Source organism: Penicillium roqueforti (assembly GCF_015533775.1).
Source record: "Penicillium roqueforti strain LCP96 04111 chromosome Unknown scaffold_01, whole genome shotgun sequence".
Lineage (NCBI taxonomy): Eukaryota > Fungi > Ascomycota > Eurotiomycetes > Eurotiales > Aspergillaceae > Penicillium > Penicillium roqueforti.
The window spans coordinates 2,162,357-2,180,465 of record NW_024067565.1 but is presented as its reverse complement, the minus strand read 5'-3'; the positions used below and the strand labels follow the sequence as shown (position 1 = coordinate 2,180,465).

The window sequence follows — 18,109 nt, the reverse complement described above, 5'->3', positions numbered from 1 at the left end:
GTGCGTTAACCAGTATTGTCTTGTATCCTTGAACACAGAGGTAGGATAGTATATGATGCAATAGAGGATTGAGCTTGTGTTGCACCGAGGTGGTTGTGTCCCTCGGCTGGGAATGCGGGGTTGATAGAACAAATGACAAAGAGATCTACGTTGTCTCTGGTGTGTTTGACGAAGTAAGGGGGAATCTGAATCACATTCTGCCCCCCAAAAGTGATCTCGTTCGGTCATTGGCTTATCGAAGCCTCTGGGTCTGAGCGGTAGGGACAAGAGCCCAAGTTCCTGCGATTTAAGCTAATTACCGTGTTGAGACTAGCTTGTTGGTATACTTCATCTCCAAAGGTCACAACTTCAAGTACTGCCTCTTGTTGATTGATTATGATTTATTGTATCATCTGACATTTGAGAACCATATTTTGAGGATATCATTGAAGGATTGAAGGCAACAACGCTGATGGTAACGCTCGAGTGATTCTTGATAACTCCATACATGCATAAAGGAAACATCCATGGCGGTAAATCGCAAATTACTTACGACGCCTCGAGTTGGTCGGCATTTCTTCAAAGGCGTCATCGTCATCGTCATCGTCATCAATACCATCGCTGATGACACTCATGTTACGGGTGGAGCGGCTAGGTCGTGATGACTGAGGTGCGCTGGCCTGGGAAGCGGAGAAGTTGAGCGTAGACTGAGCTGTCTTACCACGCGCAGGGGCTCGCCGAGAAGCAGTCCCGCCAACGGTAACCGATGATGGAGCTGGCGAGGCAGCAGCATGTCCACCGCGACGCTGGGTCGTAGTTTTCGCAGGGGCAGCTTTTCGTGGCTTCGCGGTAGTAGTAGATCGAGGCTGCTTAACGAACAGTGCCTGCGAATCATCATCATCATCATCATCGGAAATGACATCGGCTATAACATCGTCGTCATCATCATCCAGTATAATCACGTCTGATTCTTCGTCTGAGATGGCTTGCTTTCTGCGACCCTTCGTGGTCGTTTTTTCTGGAATAGCTTTGGTCTTGGTGGTTCGCGCACTGGCCGCTGCACCTCGACCACGACCCCTACCACGACCCCGAGTGGGAGCCGCGGCACGACCACGAGCGGGCACTGTCCCATCTTCTCCAGCCTCTTCCTCTGCTGGATCCCCACCTTCGTTGTCAGAATGAATAAGTGCACCAGGCTGATCTTCCCACACGCCATCAAACTCGGAATCCCAACCATCTGGCTTGGGCTTGAAGCGCTTCTTTCCGCGAGTTCGCTTCTTCACGCCCTTTGAAAACATGGTTTCCATCTGACTGCGATATTTCTCCATAGCAGTCACTAGCGAGCTTTGTTCTCTCTCCTCGTCATCCATCTCGTCCTCCTCACGATCCAAGGCCAACAGGTGTTTGACCTGGCTCTCGAGGGATTCATTGACGAACATCTCCATTGCATGCTTATCATCCTTGTCAATGAATTGGGCAACAGCATCTCCGAAAGAATTCTGCGGCAGGATGCTTAATGACTGTGATGAGAGAAACTCGCGCACTAGCTGTTCGACTTGCACAGTGTCAAGAGCTGATAGATGAGAAATGGTAGATTCATCAACAGATTTATCATCTTTGCGCGAAGTAGAAGCAGCTTTTTTCTTGCGGTAGAATTGCACCACATCGTTCACGTTAGCGACCTTACCAATGAAGCGATTGGAAAATCGCTGTGGGTTTTCACAATCGTAGCTACCTCCTTCAGGCGTAGAAGTTTCCACGCGGAGGCGAACGAGAGGAAGCGGAGCCTCCGATGTGCCATCCTCATCCTCATCGATGCGGTCCCCTTGCATCTCTAGCCATTCTGCATTGGCTTCTTCAATCAGCTCTTCAACAATGGACATGAGGAACCGAGTTACTTCTGTGCGGTTATTCTCCTTGCGCGCAAGCTTTTGGGCTCTTTTTTCTTCGGATAATATAATTTCCCGCATCACAAATGGTCGCACCGTCTTCAATCGGATAGGTTCGTTTTTAAATTCTCGGCCCGTTATGCTCAAAATAGAGACTTGCTTTGGAACAGCCTCCCCGGGTACCAAGGATGTTGCGACAGAGGATCCTGGTTGCATAACATGAAATTTAGTCTCTGGATTGAGCCTAGGATCAATCAGGCATTCATGTTCGTGACCCCAGACGACCAAATCAAGAAATTCGGGCAGAAAGTTCTCTGGTAGGTAACTAGTTTCTGTATGGGCATGATGGTTCTGATGCACAGACATCAAATTGAACCAGTCACTTTTCTGCACAGACGGTTGGAAGAATTTAACCTTGCCATCGCGAAAGGTACGGAACAGTCGCTCGTCTCGAACGTTACTCATTCCGTATAGCGCAAGCTTTGTCCGGCCTTTCTGTAGCAAGACAGGCTTGATTTGGATGTTATCTGACTCCGGAGTCCGGCCGTAGTAGTTGAGAAGGCCGGACACTTGCAGTAAATCTAGTGCGGCCAGATGACCCTCTCCCGAGGGGTCGTCGTGATTCCCGTGGATGGAGAAGATAGGAATCGCCACGTTGATATCCAGGTCCTCGTAGTTGACATGATTGAATGCCCCCTGGAAATTCTCACTTGCATCGCTGAGCATCTCCAGCTCACACGGCTTGTCTCCGAAACAGTTCATGCGAATCGACCGCATGACCTGGTACATGGATTTTCGCGACGGCTTATTCTCATGGAACAAGTCTCCAGCCAGGAGAATCATATCGACGTCCCGTTCCTTGGCCAAACACATTATTTCGTGGAAGCTCTTCCAGCTGTCGTCCCCACGGATGGGATCTCGCTCGTTGTAACCGACATGATTATCGGTGGAGATGAGAATTCGAATAGTTTCAGCCTCTGTACGGAGATCAGTAAGCTGAATATAGATTCAGTATCGGGAATGTCTTACCATTTGCTCCAGGCATCTTAGTCTACCGAATTCACGTGTCTCACCCAGCTCTGGCGTTTATGCGGGATACTGGGGTTCATGCGGCACCAGAAGGAAATAACTCGAGAAGATACAGTGGATCAATAAGTTATTCCAAGGGGATCATATCAACCTCACAACCAAGTTGTACTGAGATAGTCGATGATACCTGAGGGCTCGTTGGTTTGGCTTCTGTCGCGTCGTCACGTGCTGAGCGCGTCTTGGATAGTGGCCATTCAGTATAAATATTCCTGAGAGAAGGTAAAGGAAAAATATTTGAAGGTTTTTTAACAAGATTATGACAACAGTTGATAAGATAGTATTACACTCAAAGTAAGATAATAGCTTTTCTTCTCCATCTCGCATAGCTCAAGTAATATCCAAAGTCGAACAGAGCCGCATATCGCATACCGACGCTTTTATTGCCAACAGAAAATCGGATAATTTGCGACTGATATCAAAAGACACCGGAAAGGACACTAGAAGAGACACAACAAACACACTCAAAAGCCATTGGAAATGACATTAGAAAATTCATTTAAACAGATCTTGAACTAATTTAGCATCCAAATTATTCATGTCCTCTACCGCCAAGTACAGAGGTCATATAAGCGGCTGACTATTCTACTTCTATATAAATGACAAATCCACTACAAATGAGCTCCAAATACGGAGTATTTGACTACTACGGAGTAGTTAGTTATCCATCTAACTAGTCATAGAAAATCTCAGTCAGACATAACAATTGAAGTATAGGAATTACTCGGAAAAAGGCGGAGAAGAAGGCGGTGAATTGTAAAAGCCAATAGGACGCTGCGGTCGCTGCGCATCTGCATAATGTGCGGGATGGCCACTTCGCCTCGCCTCCGGCATCTTTGCTTCTCTCCCATCCTTTCTCTTCAACATCGCTTCGCTTTCACATAACTCCTTTTCGTCCCGCATTTCCTAACTCGACTGACCCAGGCTTTCTCGCTGGCTCGGTCGCTACCACTTCACCTTTCCGTCAAGACCTTTTTATGCAACCAGAGCCTACTGCCGTGTCTCAACATACGCCTCCCGTCGACTCATACCCAGTCATTATTAGTCCCACCCAGCATGGACATGACCTCGACGAAACTCAACCTCAAGTCTCTGATTTCCTCGAGCGAGAGGCGATCAGAGACTATGCGGACGTCCCGAGCATGTCGACACAAGACGCGTCCTTGAAAGAGGCCGACGGTCGCCATGCCCCGCCCTCGGCCGATCGAGTGAGCCAGCATGAAAATGCTCGCATTCCACCCGGACAAGCAGAAAATGCTGGATCTTGCTTAGTGGCTTCTATTGAACAATCGCAAACATCTTTGGAAACATTTCCAAATGGTGGGTGTCCTGCAAACCTGCTGCGCAATTATTACTGACAACCGTAATCTCCACAGAGGTTCTCACCCATATTCTCTCGCATCTACCACCCCAATCTTTGTCCGCCATCACATTGGTGTCCCATCGATTTCATGCGCTGGTGACCACTCCTCATGCTTGGAGGATCGCCTTCTCACGATTCTTCCCCGGACCCCATGCCGTTGAGGATGGTCAGCGTAATACCGATGCGGTGGACCTACAGTCGGACAGGCGATTATTCGCAAGGCTAACCGCGCTAGCCTCCTGGCGAAGCGAATACATATTGCGTACTCGCTTGATGCACTCGTTAGCCAGAGGCAAACCGGCGCAGTTCAACCCGTCCAAGAAGCATGGAACTGTACACACGGCGAGTGCTCGCCATGGTAGTGCCATAGCTACGTATACGTCGCAGCTACTCTTTCCGATCAGTCACATACATGCCTCTTTCAGGCCGGACAACAACCCTCTCTTCGTCCATGGAGCCGCAGAGCAAGGGATTGCGTCAGCTAGTGACCCATCGGCCGTAAAAGTTGGCACCTGGGGTGTCACCGACCACCAAATGTTCCGCCACTTTGCCGATCTGTTTCCTGGTGAAGCGCAATACGGCCTCGGATCGGGTGATATGGTCGGTGTGCCTAACTCGATGGACGTCAGTCAACCATATGGCATGATCTATGGTGAGGGCTGTCCCCAAGGGCGTAGCTATTTCATCTCAAAAACGGAGCAGCATGGTCGTTTTGTGGGAGCTTCGAATTTGGGTTCTCACCCACCACTCGGCATACCTGCCATAAACATGATCACACATGCCATCTGTTCAGTGTGGATTGCCAAATCCCCTCAGATCCTCAAGATCACTCAGGGGCTGGTGGGGATGATGTCTGGATCGTCTTCAGGCGTGTTGACCGCGTATTCTATAGGCCCTCATCCAACTTACGAAAGACGGTATGACCTAGGTCAAGTGACTGCTAGATGGGTCCTGTGCCCTGGTGTTCCTATCATTTCCATTGCGGTGGATGATCACTATTCAGCCCAGCGCCATTCAGGAAACCGAATTTGGGCTGTTGCTCTCAATGCCCTAGGGGAAATATTCTACCTCACAGAACTTCCTCGAGCACCTGAGATCCCACTCACAGCCAAACTCAACATCGAGCAGCTTGACGAGGTGGCTTGGAAGACTGGTAGAAGTGTGCATTGGGAGATGGTTGAAGCAAGCAGACGTGTGGCACGCCCAGACCCTTTCAATCCTGAGTTGGTCGATGGAAGCTACAGTCCGCGATCATCGTCGGATTCCATGGGTCTCAATGAGCACCAGGTTGCCGCTGAAACGAAGGAGATTGAGAATTTCTTTTCTTTGAAACCCAAACACTTCCGCAAGGTCTGCGAAAGCTGGGATATGCAACGCGATCTTAAGGTGGACTTTGCTGGCGATGACGGGTGCGGGGCAGGCGAGTCAATCATTATCATCGCTACCGGCTCGGGCGATGATACAAAAGCGTCGATCCGGCGTTTCATGCGCACTGCTCCTAGGCCTGTCCTTGGCTCATCGGCCATGCCAGGGACCTTATCGGGTACAGTGGAAGTTCCACCGTCACTTTTCGGCGGCCCAGTGGACATAACAAGCCCGACTGCCACCAGCAGTTTTCCCTCCTCTCGGTCCTCAGGGCTTACGGCATTGCCTTCGACCAACTTCACGTGGCGTCTGTCGGATTTTGTTTTTGACGATCGCAAGTCGACGGAGGTGAGCAGTAGTGCGTTGGATACGTCCACTTTCGCCACTCTCACAGCCGAAGAGGATCCTCTTCTGGCCATGTCTAGGAGCTCTATGTCGTCTGCCGCATCCTCCCCAATGTTACCACATATGGATCTGCCGCGGTCGGGTCTAGAAATTCCCGGCCAACGCGCTCGATACCTAGCTGTTGGAACTCGCACTGGGATGGTTTTTGTTTGGGACATCCGAGCCCCGGCGGCGAAGTCTGGGGAGATAATCAACTCCATCTCCACATTGCGCACAATCCAAACCGACTCCCCCCAGGTATCTTCCTTGGCCATCACATCTTTGTACCTTGTTCATGGCGGTAATGATGGCCTCGTACAAGCCTGGGATCCATTAGCATCGTCTACCAAGCCAATGCGAACGATCAACTCGCGTTTTTCAACGCGGGCCCGCCGTCGGCTTGTGCAGGCTGAGTCGTCTTTCTTAGGTGTTGGAAACAATTACTATGCCGCAGGCGCTATCTGCCTTGATACAGACCCAACTGTTCTGCGTGGAATGGTCTCACTTGGCACCCACTTGCGATACTGGTCTTACAGCTCTTCCGAAGCTGATCAATACAAAAGCAACAAGCGACGCCTTCGCCACTTAATGCGTGGCAGCAACGGGGCTGGCGAAGGCCAGCGCTTTAACAACAGTGGTCGGGGTGCAATCGAGGACTTTATCCACGACGAACGCGTGGATATGGAGCGTCAAAGGATTGCCGATGAGAAAGAACGAGCACATCTGAGTGCGCGTTTTGGAATTGATCTTCTTGGTCCGGATATCGACGAGGAACAGCTTTTGTTGTATGCCCAACTTCTGAGCGAGGAAGCCTGCTCTGGCGATGCGGCGAAACCTAGGGACAGCGCCGCGGTCTCCAGCTCGGCCACGAGCGCTTCATTCGACACTGCTGGTCCTAGTTCATTTGGCCCTGGCGGGATTTCATCCTCTTCGTCTCCTTATCAAGATCCCGCGGACGATGATGTTGACGATGAACTTGCCGAAGCAATTCGCCTTAGCCTGCTTGATGAGCAACAAACATCGTCTATCCCTATCAAGTATGCCAAGGGAGTACGCCCACCTCGACAGCCATCCCCTGGAGCAGAGGAGCCGGAGAGCAGTAGACAGCAAGAGATGGATGATTTAGAGTTTGCGATTCAGCTCAGCTTGGCTGAGGGCAAGAGTCGCGAGGATGGTGAGAAGGAGTGGGAGGAATTTCCATCGCTCTCGCCAGGGCCAACGCCTGTCTCATCATCGTCAGGCAAGGGCAAAGGGAAAGCGAGGGCCATTTAGAATCTCTTGAGTTATGTTGCATTTTTCATTTTAATTTTTGTGTTTCGTGTTATTGCTTAATATTCTCAAGTCTTTGCATTTATATCAATCGAGACATTCTGACTCATGTTATGGTACTGAGCAAGCCGAATTTTAAGGTAAGTAGTCTTTGCCAGTGAAACCCTGCTGTCTCTTTTCAACAGAAGAAACCTAGTGAAGCGCAAAATGACAGGCCACGCCGCAAAGTCATTCCTTAATTTGCCAGCAACGATCCAAACGGAATTACCAAGATGTTGAAGCAAGTCTTGAGAACTAGGGCTAAAGGCTTCGATCAATGGGTGGCCATTGGAGCTACGATATATGACGATCCTTCTTCTAAGCTGTGATGTTGATAAAATGTGGGATAAATAACAATGTTAATGACAACTGCACTAGCAGAAAGTGGAAGGATTTTTTGCTATGGTGCATTTTGTCTCTTAACTCCTTCCCAATGTACATGCGATGGCTTGTTGCTGAAAGTTTGAAGACACGAAAGAAAAAGCAACGACACGAATCATTCCGAAGGAACCATGTAAAGAATAACAACTGAATCACAAGAAAGCTGGGCAAAGAATAAAATAGGATAAGCCATACAGAAAATAGATCCTCGAGACCGATAGCAGCCTCTTGGTCATGTCGTCTGAACTGTGAAACCCAAGAATGAAATAATTACAAATCATCAAGGCAATTACAGAAGGGATGCAAGCAGTATGAAGAAGCCTCCTGCACCACCAAGGGCAAGTGAGGGGGCGCCATTAGGAGAGGCGCCATTGGTGGCGGTGGAAGTACCGGAGCTAGAGGAAGAATCGGAGGTACTGGAAGCCGAGGAAGAAGATGGGGTGTTGGCACCGCTCTTCACCTCAAACTTGACATTGGTAATCTCTTTGCCGGTGTAGTCATACACCTTCTGGGGAATGGTGGTAGCGGAGACCGAAACCAACTTGCCAACGGGGGCATCGGGCAGGCCGTTCTTAATGTAGTCCGAGACCTTGGAAGGGACCTCGGGCAAATCCCAGGCGTTGTAAAAGGACTTGCGCTGGATAAGTGAGGTACTGCACGTCTCGGCCTTAACACTGGTTTGTGTGGCGTTGCTTGACATGATGCGGTCAATATCCAGCTTGTTGAGCTGTTTCTGGAAGTTGTCATAGTCGATAAGAGTGGTCACGGTCTTGGAGTCGTTGATCTTGACCAGGCCGTAGAGATTATTCTCCTGGGTCCATTCGTAAACGAGACCACCAGAGAAAGCCTGGGTCATCTCCACGCCGTAGAGGGCCTGGACTTCGGTGAAGATACGGGGCTTGACATCGTTACAGCCGTACTCGGAGAAGAAAACGGGGATAGTGGCGTTGGTGAAGTCCTCGGTTAGGACATCGAAGCCGCTGGTCTTGTAGGAGGAGTCACCGCACCAAGAGTAGGAGTTGAGGCCGAAGAAGTCGGCACGGGAAGAGGTCGAATTCTTGAGATCACACTCGAAGTAGTGAATAGTGTCCATCAAGATGTTACGAATATCGGCAGCGGAGTATCCAACGGGGATGGCGCGCTTAGAGTTCTTGGCAATGTAGTCCTTCATATCACGAACGATCGCACGGACATACTTGGGAGCCATGTAAGTGGCATCCTCATTAATCACCTCGTTGCCAGCGAAGAAGCCCAGGACGTTGTCGTAGTTCTTGAAGCCCTCGATAACACCGAACACCTGCTTGTAGTAGATGGCACTGTATGTGGTCCAAGGGGCACTGCGGTCTAGATAACCACCGGGCAGGGGGTTGCTGACATCAAGAATCATGTAGATACCGGCAGCGTTGAAGATTGACGCGCACTTGTCGTGGTTGAGAGAGGGTTCCAGGTTGTACACACGGATGGTGTTGACCTATGGAGATTAAGTTGCTGTCTGGCAAGGAAGACGGGGTCCAGACTTACACCCAGGCGCTGCATGAGGGCAGCATCGCGCAGGCAGACATCTGCATCGCTCAGAGGATCAAGCTTCGTAGTGAAACCAGATTCACCACCGGGCTGGTAACTATTGAGGGGTCAGCCACTGTAGAATGTGCGGGGTAAGAAACAGGCAAGAAAAAGGCAAGGAAGTCTTACTCAACACCGATAATCTGGAAACGATCCTTGGTCTTGGAGTCAACAAAGTCCTTGCCGCTGACTTCGAGTGGATTTAAAGCAGCCGCGGCGCTGGCGAGCGCACACACGGATGCGAAGAGACGAGTGTAAGACTAAGAGGTCAGCTTTTGGTCATAATAGAGTTGCGACAGGCACATACGATCATTGTGAAATCAAGTGGGTATAGGAAATCAATAAACTAGAGAGGGAATGACTTGAGGCGGGGGATATACGAGATGATATGAGATAACGAGGGACAGCGCAACGGCGCGAAATGGGGAAGGAACGACTGAAATCAAAGGAAAGAGGAAGAAAGGGAATCAAAGGAGTTAAATGGCTTTGAGATAATTTTAATCTACTCTGTAGAGCTACCCAATTGATCGTCAGTGTCAATTTTGTGGAGAATCGCAGTCCCTGAACAAATAATAGGGGTCTTGGGGGGTCTTGGAGGGTCTTGGGAGAGCCTTGGAGGTTTCACATCTTCGTTTCACTATATCCAGTATTTATTGCTATGCAGTCCTCTATGGTAGTAGTGGCATACTATTAATTACATTCATATATTCCAAGCGATTAAATGTCCATTTCTATTTTCTTTCCCATTTCCCTTCCTTTTCCTCCGAAGACGAATTGGTGGGCCAAGTCCGGCCAAGAATCCCACTCAGGGCCAAGATGTCCTTGAATAGTGATTGCTTGGACCACCTCTGGGCAATCTAGGCTGTATTGAAATGCCAAACTCAGGGGTATAGACACGGAAATAAGTCTCGATGCTGTAATTTATAAAGTTAGTGGTGAGATTATGCCCAAGTGTGGTAAATTAATCCGCAGTTATTTAACGTAATTCACATACGAGCCGCCACCACATACGACCCGCCACCCCATTCAATAATCTAGTTTTTAAATGCATTTATCTCAACCATAACGCCATTAAATTAAATCAACTAACTAAGTGGTCTATCTGGACATGTTTCTCTTCTATGCCCTGGCAATCTACATATTCCACACCCCCGGGGGGGGCGCGTACGTGGTTGAATAGTCGATTCTCTAGGTATACCGGGGCCGGGGGGAGGTACTTCAATTACTTCTTATTGCTGTATAATTAATACAGATACTTCTTAAACAGAGAGGCCTTCTTCGGCGGGTATCTGCCTTCTAGATCGGGTCCGTTTTTACTTCTTCTTCTCATTTTCATCCTATAACTCCTTATTTTCTTTCGCTAGTAGAATAGCGTTATATATTACAACTTAGCAGCCTTTAATAAGTTAGTTTAATATACGTTTAGAAGGACTTATTAGGCTTCGAGATTATATATAAAGTAAAGCATTGATTAACAAAGCCTATCGATATAGATCTTTCCCAGTAGCAGGGGTTTTTAGTATAAAATTCCAGCTTAAGTCACTACCCTGGCTTAGAGGGGGGGTAGGTATTCGAAGCTAGATATTTAGCTTCGAAAGTACCTAATTAGGTAAAAAGGGTACTAAACCGGCTACTAAGAAACTATTTTTAATCGTCTCCGATTTAAAAGCTTTAATTCGTATAGTAGGGTATACTTCGAGAAAGTCGAGTTTATTAATATAGTTAATCCCATACCGCATTTTCGTTTTAACTAACCGACTATATATATATTTTAAGACTGTAAAATAGCCGATATCGAGTGGTTATAAAAGGTAAGAAGAATACGGTAGTATACAAATTGGTATAATATCGTTTTACTTACAAATTTCATTAAATTTTAGTATTAAATAGCTTCTATAGCCGTTAAGTATTAAAAGTCGATACCTTCCTACTATATATAATAAAGTCGATAGTATAAAGAGTTTCTAAAGCTAGTAAAGTCTAATTTTATCGGAAGTCTAACCGTTTAGACTAATTTTAAAACGCCAATTATCTAGAAGGCCGTTAAACTAAGATTTAATAAAGACTTTACCTTTAAAAATCATATATAGAGGAAGCGCCTACCCTACCGCATTTATACATTTAATTACAGTTACCTACTCGTAATTTCTAGGTTATAAAAGTGATCTCTAACTGTAGTATTTACTTCTAGTTATAACTTTTGCTATTACAGTCAATCCTATAGTAAAACCTGTCTCGTTAAAGTTATAAATATCGTCTGGATCGATTCTATACTAAAGAATGGTTTTTTAAACTAGATTAAACCACTTTCTAATAATCCTTAGGTCTTCACATTTCGCGCACTTGTAATTATAATATCTTAAGAATCGGGATATAAGGGTAGGGTACCGTTTAATAAAATATGTAACCCAATTTTAGCCAACTAAAATAACCGGGGTGGTTCCGCGTTATTTAAGAAGAAGATCCGCTATTTCTTATACTATAGAGGGCCGGGGGGCCGATCCACGAGAATCCATAGAGATTATCCATTTTCGAAGAGATTCCTCTTCAATTACGGCCAATTTAGTTAAGTTGGCGTGAGAAGTCGCGCGTTATTGTATACCACTGAGGCGGTCCCGAAGGGTTGAACGCGGTACGTTAAAAGTGCGGGCGGTAGTAGAAATATTGGAAAATTCTTGATTCTTAAAAGCCTGGATAGCTAATAAGATCCTACCCTCTTTCTCTATTGAATCTTTAGAGGATTGAGAGCGTTTTGGTGGCATGGTGGGTGGTTGAATTAACTAGGTGCTAATTCATGGACGCGTTTTTGGATGGGGTGGCGGGTCGTATGTGGTGGCGGCTCGTATGTGAATTACGTTAGTTGGTTGGTTAGTTAGGGCTTGGAAATAGTGGCCTTGTCTTTCGGGTGTCCAATGCCACCTGTCTAAATTGGAATATCTACTTCATACATAACCTCTTATTTACTCTTCCTTTAGATACTACTCTCACTCTATGTATCCTCTCCCACTATGACCGTTTCCAACTGGAACAATTCAAAGTTAAAAAGTCTTGGAATCAACATATGTCTTGGCAATAGATAGCGGACGGAAAGCCCCCTTGGCTCCGGACCTCCTATCCAACCAGTGTCTCTCTGACCTCGACTCCGTACTACTCGTACTCTTCCATTCGCTTAGCTTCCTCTTCTTCTTCTTCTTCTTCTTCCTCTTCCTCTTCCTCTTCCTGCTTTCAATTCACATCCACATATCAACTGGGGACTAGAAATTGCATAAGATGTCATTACTTACCTGTGGAAATTCCTCGTCTTACATAGCCGCTGTGGCGTACACAAAATGGAAGAATCATAAATTATCTTATTTTTTTTTCAATGTACGCAGTACTCACAGCCATATTACTGTAAGATTAACTTTCTATGATTGATGGTGGAAGGTTTTGTAGTGAAAGAGAGGATGTTATGGAGTAGTTCTAACAATCGACCAGTCTATAGATGTCTCATAGAAAGAAAATAAAAATACCTATACTACTTCATAGGACAGAAGCCAAAATCGAGAGGTAGCTTTAGATTGGTGGTATCTCTTCTGCTCCATCTAATTGGAATGTTTGGCAATGGATCGCCATCAATCCGTCCAACTTACATAGTAGCCTTCATCCACACCTCTTTATCCGCTTCCCCCACGGCTCTTGGGTAACGAACGTACTAGTTCTCCGCGATATAAATTATGTCATACAAATTTGAGAATTCCATCTGTCTAAAATACAAGTTGTTGAGGGGCGGTCAGGTCCAGTTGTCTATTCGATGTTGTCGTCGGTGCCAGTCTTGGGGCCAGCAGATTGACCACCATCAAGTGCGATAAGCTCGGCGAGAATTTCGAGGGTTTCTCTGGGAACGGTCTTGTCGTAAATTCCGATCAAATCCTGAGTAATTACAGCAGTTAGAATGATGAAGAGGACGATGAAGGCAATATGTGACATCCGCAATGGCTTGTACTTACCTGAGGCTGGGGGTAGACCTTCAATGCTTTCCAGAAGGCAATGGCTGCTTCGACTTGGGAGCCTGGAGATGTAGTTAGCGACCTGTTGATTCCGATTGCGACGTGTAACCGATATCTCCATCCCATCGTTCGATATGGAGATAGGATGAGTAAATGGATTCAATTTACCTTCCGAGGCACAAAGAGATTCGCCCAATGCGACTTGGCTCATAAAGAAGCTTTCTTTTTCTTCGAGATCCGTTGGAAGTTCACCGTTCCTCTTCACTTGTTCGAGCGCATTCTTGAGCTCTGCGGCCCTAGCTGCGGCGCCGGCCTCGGCTTCCTGCTTCGCGGTTTGTGCGACCTTCTTGTTGTTCTTCTTCAGCGATTTGCGGAAGTTAGGATCGCTTTGACGCTTGTAATCGAAATAAACGGCGTAGGCTGGTATAAAGGGTTAATAATTGAAAAACGCGGCGAGACGAATGCTACATACCGAGAACTCCCGTCAGAAGTGTGCCGGCGACGATGGCGGTGTTTCGGAAAGCCATAGCGAAAATGTGGGATGATATCTAATTAAACGTATCGGATTTTCTCAGCCTGGCAATGTATGGGACTTTGAGAGGCGATAGTGGTTGAGTAGTAGTTGGGTGATAAAAATGTTTCGAGGATGTCCAGATGTCCGGAGCCCATGGATTATATAATCATACCCACAGCCCGAGCGTCATCCCCTTGACCTCCCGAGACGACTCCATTCCTTGATTATTGCTGCATTGCTAAGTGAAATCACCATGGAAGGCCGAGGATTGACTCTGAGGAGCAAGACTCGTCGGCAGCGCCCTCAGATCAGTGCTCCTAAGCCCATATCCGGTCCTCTACCTCCCAATACCAGGTCTCCCGATGCAGGCCCATCCGCAATCCCCACACGTGAGCGGGCACCTCAGAACGATGCGACCTCGGATTTAGTGAAACGGCGATACTCGAGTCGATTCAATGGCGCACCTGAATCTGATGGCAATGTTCCTCCTGTTCCGACGCTTCCAAATCAGATGCCCGGAGGACATGGCGGATTAGCACCGGCATCTATTCCGAGACTACCATCACCATCGGACCCGAATTCACCAGCACCGAAAGTCGACCTGCATGCTCTACGAGATCCCAGTCTTCCAGTCGATCGATGTTAGAGCTCCCTGGCCGCCGCTGTGTGCTTGTTCAAGCTAACCAGGAGTTTCCGATATTAGATGTGGCCAGTCTTCTCGCCAACGCGTCCGAGGAAGACATCCAAAAGTACCAAGAAAGCCTACGCAAAGTCAAGAACCGAACATCCACCGATCTACAACAAAATGTCTATCAGAATCGCACACAATTTATCAAAATCAGTAAAGAGGCGGAGAAGCTCAAGGATGAAATGCGGACTCTCCGTACCCTCATGGCGGAACTAACAACGGCGCTCGGACAAACAAGCGTAGGAAACTCACCTAATCCCATGTCACCGATGGAGGAGTCTTTCCCCAAACGAAATGCGAATCGGAGCTCGGTCGCCAACCTTGAGAGCATGTGGAGCGTGCAGCTGCAAACGTTGTGGAAGACAGTGGAAGGGTCGCAAAAGTGGCTTCCAGCTGCACCAGGACGGCACATTGTCCTAGAAACAGGTAATTGGGTTGAGCTGGACTCAGCCACATGGAAACCAAAACGGCCCGTTCACATTGTGTTATTGAACGATTACCTGCTCGTGGCTGCGAAGAAGCGTAAGCGGGTCGACCAAAGCAACCCCAACCACCGAGGACCTGTTCCGACGAGGCTAGTGGCAGAAGATTGCTGGCTTCTTAATGATGTTGATATGATTGATCTTGGAGCCAATTTGGGAACGGGCCAAGCGCGCGAAGAGGCTTTAGAGCGAGGCATTGGGAGATCGATCAGTATCCGTGTGGGAAACAAGCCCTTTACATATCGCCATGACGACGTTGCAGCGAAACAGGAACTACTGGCAACATTCCGCAAAACAGTCGAGGACCTACGTCGAACCATGCGCTCGGAAACCGAAGCGGCCAGCAAGCCCTTCGAAGCATACGGATATCTGGCTGGTCGGCACCTTTCCCATTCGCAAAAGCCCGAGTCTTTTGACCTCTCTGATACTCCAAGAGACAAGCCTGACCTGCGCATTGATGTGGACGGGAAACAGCAGAATCTCCGCTGGGTTGAAGGGCAGGTGGACGAACTTGATATAGATATTGCGCTCCAGCGATTTGAGGCGTCTGTGTACAGCATCGAGCGACTAAGAAAAATGGCCAAGGGTCTCAAGGGCAACAGCATTGCACAAGACGTCATCAATTTCAAGGTCGATGGGCGAGCGACTCGGCTTGCTGGCATTCTCTCCCGGGCACTGGTCGACAAACACTCATTCCCGGTGGCTACCAAGACTCACGTTACCTGGTTGACACGGTTAGGGTTTGAAGACCAGGCACGTGAGACCTACCTGAAGGCACGTTCGGACGTGATTGGCCAACGCATCCGGTATGTTCTTCGTCCTCCACCACACAAGCTTATGTTTGCATACTAACTTCTTTTCCTAGTGCCTGTATCTTTGAAGGTGATCTACCTCTTTACATCTTCCAGATCTCCTATGTCTATTTTACCCTGATCAAGAACACGATCGGTATCTACCAACAATGCTTCCCTGTGGTAATGAGCAGCTCTTGCATTCGTTGGGCTAAACATCACCTGGACGGGTTCAATGCTCTGCTCAGCCGACAGCTTAGCAGCGTTCAGCGTGGCACATCGGTCTGGCAGAAATGCCTCGACATTGTGCACGACCATGCCGCTCTCTTGGTGGAAGTGGGTGTCGATTTCACAGACTTGGTGGCCCGTGGGCTGGAAGAAAATGGCGAAGGATCGTTTGACGGGCCTCGCACCGTCCAACCGGGCGAACTGGCACAGGCACCATCCGCGGTAGCCATACTTTAGTTTATTAATGTAATAGCGAATGTTGAATTAGCGACCTCGGTTTGAAATTTGTTTTGTTATTATGTCTAGACAAAACAAATTATTCTTTTCCACCCTAATACCGAGGCAGACGGACCTAACATGCGCTATCCCCCGCTGCTCCAAAAACCCTTGTTTCGCGTGTCACTCTCCTAATGTCTTGTTCATCCTGCGATCACGTCGATAGTGGCACTTGGCCGACGATATTGTTTCGCCGATTGAGATGTAACTAATGTGCGATATTCTTTGCGCTTTGTAGGAGGAAGAGCCACAATGACAAAATGCCGATGATCAAAACAATGATGATTGGCGGCAGAACCTGAACACCACTCCTTTGGGCAATAGCACCCACTGCAAACGGCAGAATCGCAGCTCCAGCTCCTCCAATGGCTGAAGCGAAGCCGACAGCGCTCACATGTAAAGCCCGGGGAAGAATCCTGGTGGCGACTACAATCGCAGCAGGGAAAAATGGACCTAAGAAAAATCCGAGGACTGTGACAGCCACTGCTGAAACTGAGAACACGGGCACGAGCCAGAGAATGAAACCGCAGAGAATTGAAAGCAGGGAATAGATCTGCGTAATTATTAGTAAGTATGAAAGCCTCCTGACACGCGTAAAAGATATCAAGTCAAGGAATTAACCCGAAAGGTTGAAGGAAAGATGAATTTAGTGTAATATACCACACAGGGGAACTCACAATGACGGCAAACTCCTCCGTTAGCAGCGGGGTAACGAAGCCAAGAATCATTCTGCCACAACTGATTCCAAGCCAGAACCCTGTGGCAGTCATACCACTGGCAAATGCCTCCCCACCTCTTACTTCCCTCATATAAGTAACAATCCATCCACCTAGCGCGACTTCAACCCCCATGTAACCAAGGAAGAAAAAGGAACAGATCCAAGTTATGCGTGCATATGGGGGTTGAGCGATGGCTCGACTCATATTCCCATCTTGGTGCTCTTCGGTCTGATTGGCAGCCCGGAAAGCAGCTGCGGTTGAGTCTCGAAATACTCCCAGGCAGAAGATCAATTCAATTATTGCGCAAGCAGTCTGCTGATCAGTTACCAACTTTTATTCGCCGAGACCGAAAGACATACCATAAGATAGTAAAAGTAAAACCATGGCAAGTTAGCCTTGGTCACAAGTAACGTTGCTGCAAGTGGACTTAGAACAGCCCCAAATCCATACAGCCCGTGCATAATCCCGAGTATTTGATTTGCGTTGGTCATACTGGCGACCCAGGCGTTGTACCCCGAGTCTGCCAAGCCATTTCCAAAGCCCTGAAGGACGAAAAGAGCGACTAGAGCAGGGTATGGAGGATGTAAAGATACAAAGAGATGGCCGATGAAATGGTTACCGGAGGAAATCCAGGCAACGCCACGACGACCTAGCTTAGTGTGAATTGTGTCGTTTAGAACTGCAGCAAGTACATAGCCACAGACAGGTGACAGGAAAAGAAATGAAGCCACTGTGTGGGAGATGCTGTAGTACGATTCGAGCTGTTCTTTTCATTAGAGTGTTCATAAGGACGGTTTTAGATAGGTACTTACATATGGTAATAGAGGCTTTTGCGTGTTAGCAATATCGCATTTCGATTCTTCGCGAAGTACTTACGCCATATGCTGCATCATTTGCCCCCATCATTAAGAAAGCCAAAAATATAGCCAATATTTTTGATATATTAGCTCGAGGCTGCTTCGATCGGTCGAGTTCAGGTGATGTCTGGGTGGTATCACCCAAGGAGCTTTGCTGTATGTCATTTTGCAGTAGCGGGCTATTGACAGTGGCCATATTGCCAGCTCTTTCAGACACAAGGTGCTGTGAAGGACCAATTCCCCTTAC

At 47.8% G+C, this 18,109-nt stretch overlaps 6 protein-coding genes across 6 annotated transcripts; 2 read left to right on the top strand and 4 right to left on the bottom strand.

Annotated features, from left to right (window-relative positions):
* Positions 1-524: 524 nt before the first annotated feature.
* On the bottom strand, positions 525-2,913 carry LCP9604111_1251 (MRX complex nuclease subunit; the record flags this gene model as incomplete). The annotated part of the gene is made up of 2 exons (XM_039076228.1): positions 525-2,845; positions 2,898-2,913. 2 exons carry the CDS (start codon positions 2,911-2,913, stop codon positions 525-527), a joined length of 2,337 nt encoding a protein of 778 aa, XP_038933799.1.
* A 1,018-nt stretch (positions 2,914-3,931) lies between these two features.
* Positions 3,932-7,338, top strand: LCP9604111_1250 (F-box and WD domain protein; the record flags this gene model as incomplete). The annotated part of the gene is made up of 2 exons (XM_039076217.1): positions 3,932-4,274; positions 4,331-7,338. The coding sequence occupies 2 exons, from the start codon at positions 3,932-3,934 to the stop codon at positions 7,336-7,338; spliced, it is 3,351 nt and encodes a 1,116-aa protein (XP_038933798.1).
* A 706-nt stretch (positions 7,339-8,044) lies between these two features.
* Positions 8,045-9,631, bottom strand: gel2 (1,3-beta-glucanosyltransferase gel2; the record flags this gene model as incomplete). Its single annotated transcript, XM_039076206.1, has 4 exons — positions 8,045-9,226; positions 9,277-9,376; positions 9,448-9,578; positions 9,626-9,631. The coding sequence occupies 4 exons, from the start codon at positions 9,629-9,631 to the stop codon at positions 8,045-8,047; spliced, it is 1,419 nt and encodes a 472-aa protein (XP_038933797.1).
* Positions 9,632-13,104: 3,473 nt separating this feature from the next.
* On the bottom strand, positions 13,105-13,834 carry LCP9604111_1247 (TOM complex receptor protein TOM20; the record flags this gene model as incomplete). Its single annotated transcript, XM_039076194.1, has 4 exons — positions 13,105-13,230; positions 13,308-13,369; positions 13,476-13,727; positions 13,780-13,834. The coding sequence occupies 4 exons, from the start codon at positions 13,832-13,834 to the stop codon at positions 13,105-13,107; spliced, it is 495 nt and encodes a 164-aa protein (XP_038933795.1).
* Positions 13,835-14,074: 240 nt separating this feature from the next.
* Positions 14,075-16,247, top strand: LCP9604111_1246 (exocyst subunit EXO84; the record flags this gene model as incomplete). The annotated part of the gene is made up of 3 exons (XM_039076183.1): positions 14,075-14,462; positions 14,525-15,797; positions 15,857-16,247. 3 exons carry the CDS (start codon positions 14,075-14,077, stop codon positions 16,245-16,247), a joined length of 2,052 nt encoding a protein of 683 aa, XP_038933794.1.
* A 247-nt stretch (positions 16,248-16,494) lies between these two features.
* Positions 16,495-17,908, bottom strand: LCP9604111_1245 (MFS transporter; the record flags this gene model as incomplete). The annotated part of the gene is made up of 5 exons (XM_039076172.1): positions 16,495-16,839; positions 16,964-17,317; positions 17,365-17,766; positions 17,818-17,832; positions 17,882-17,908. 5 exons carry the CDS (start codon positions 17,906-17,908, stop codon positions 16,495-16,497), a joined length of 1,143 nt encoding a protein of 380 aa, XP_038933793.1.
* Between the last annotated feature and the right edge of the window lie 201 nt (positions 17,909-18,109).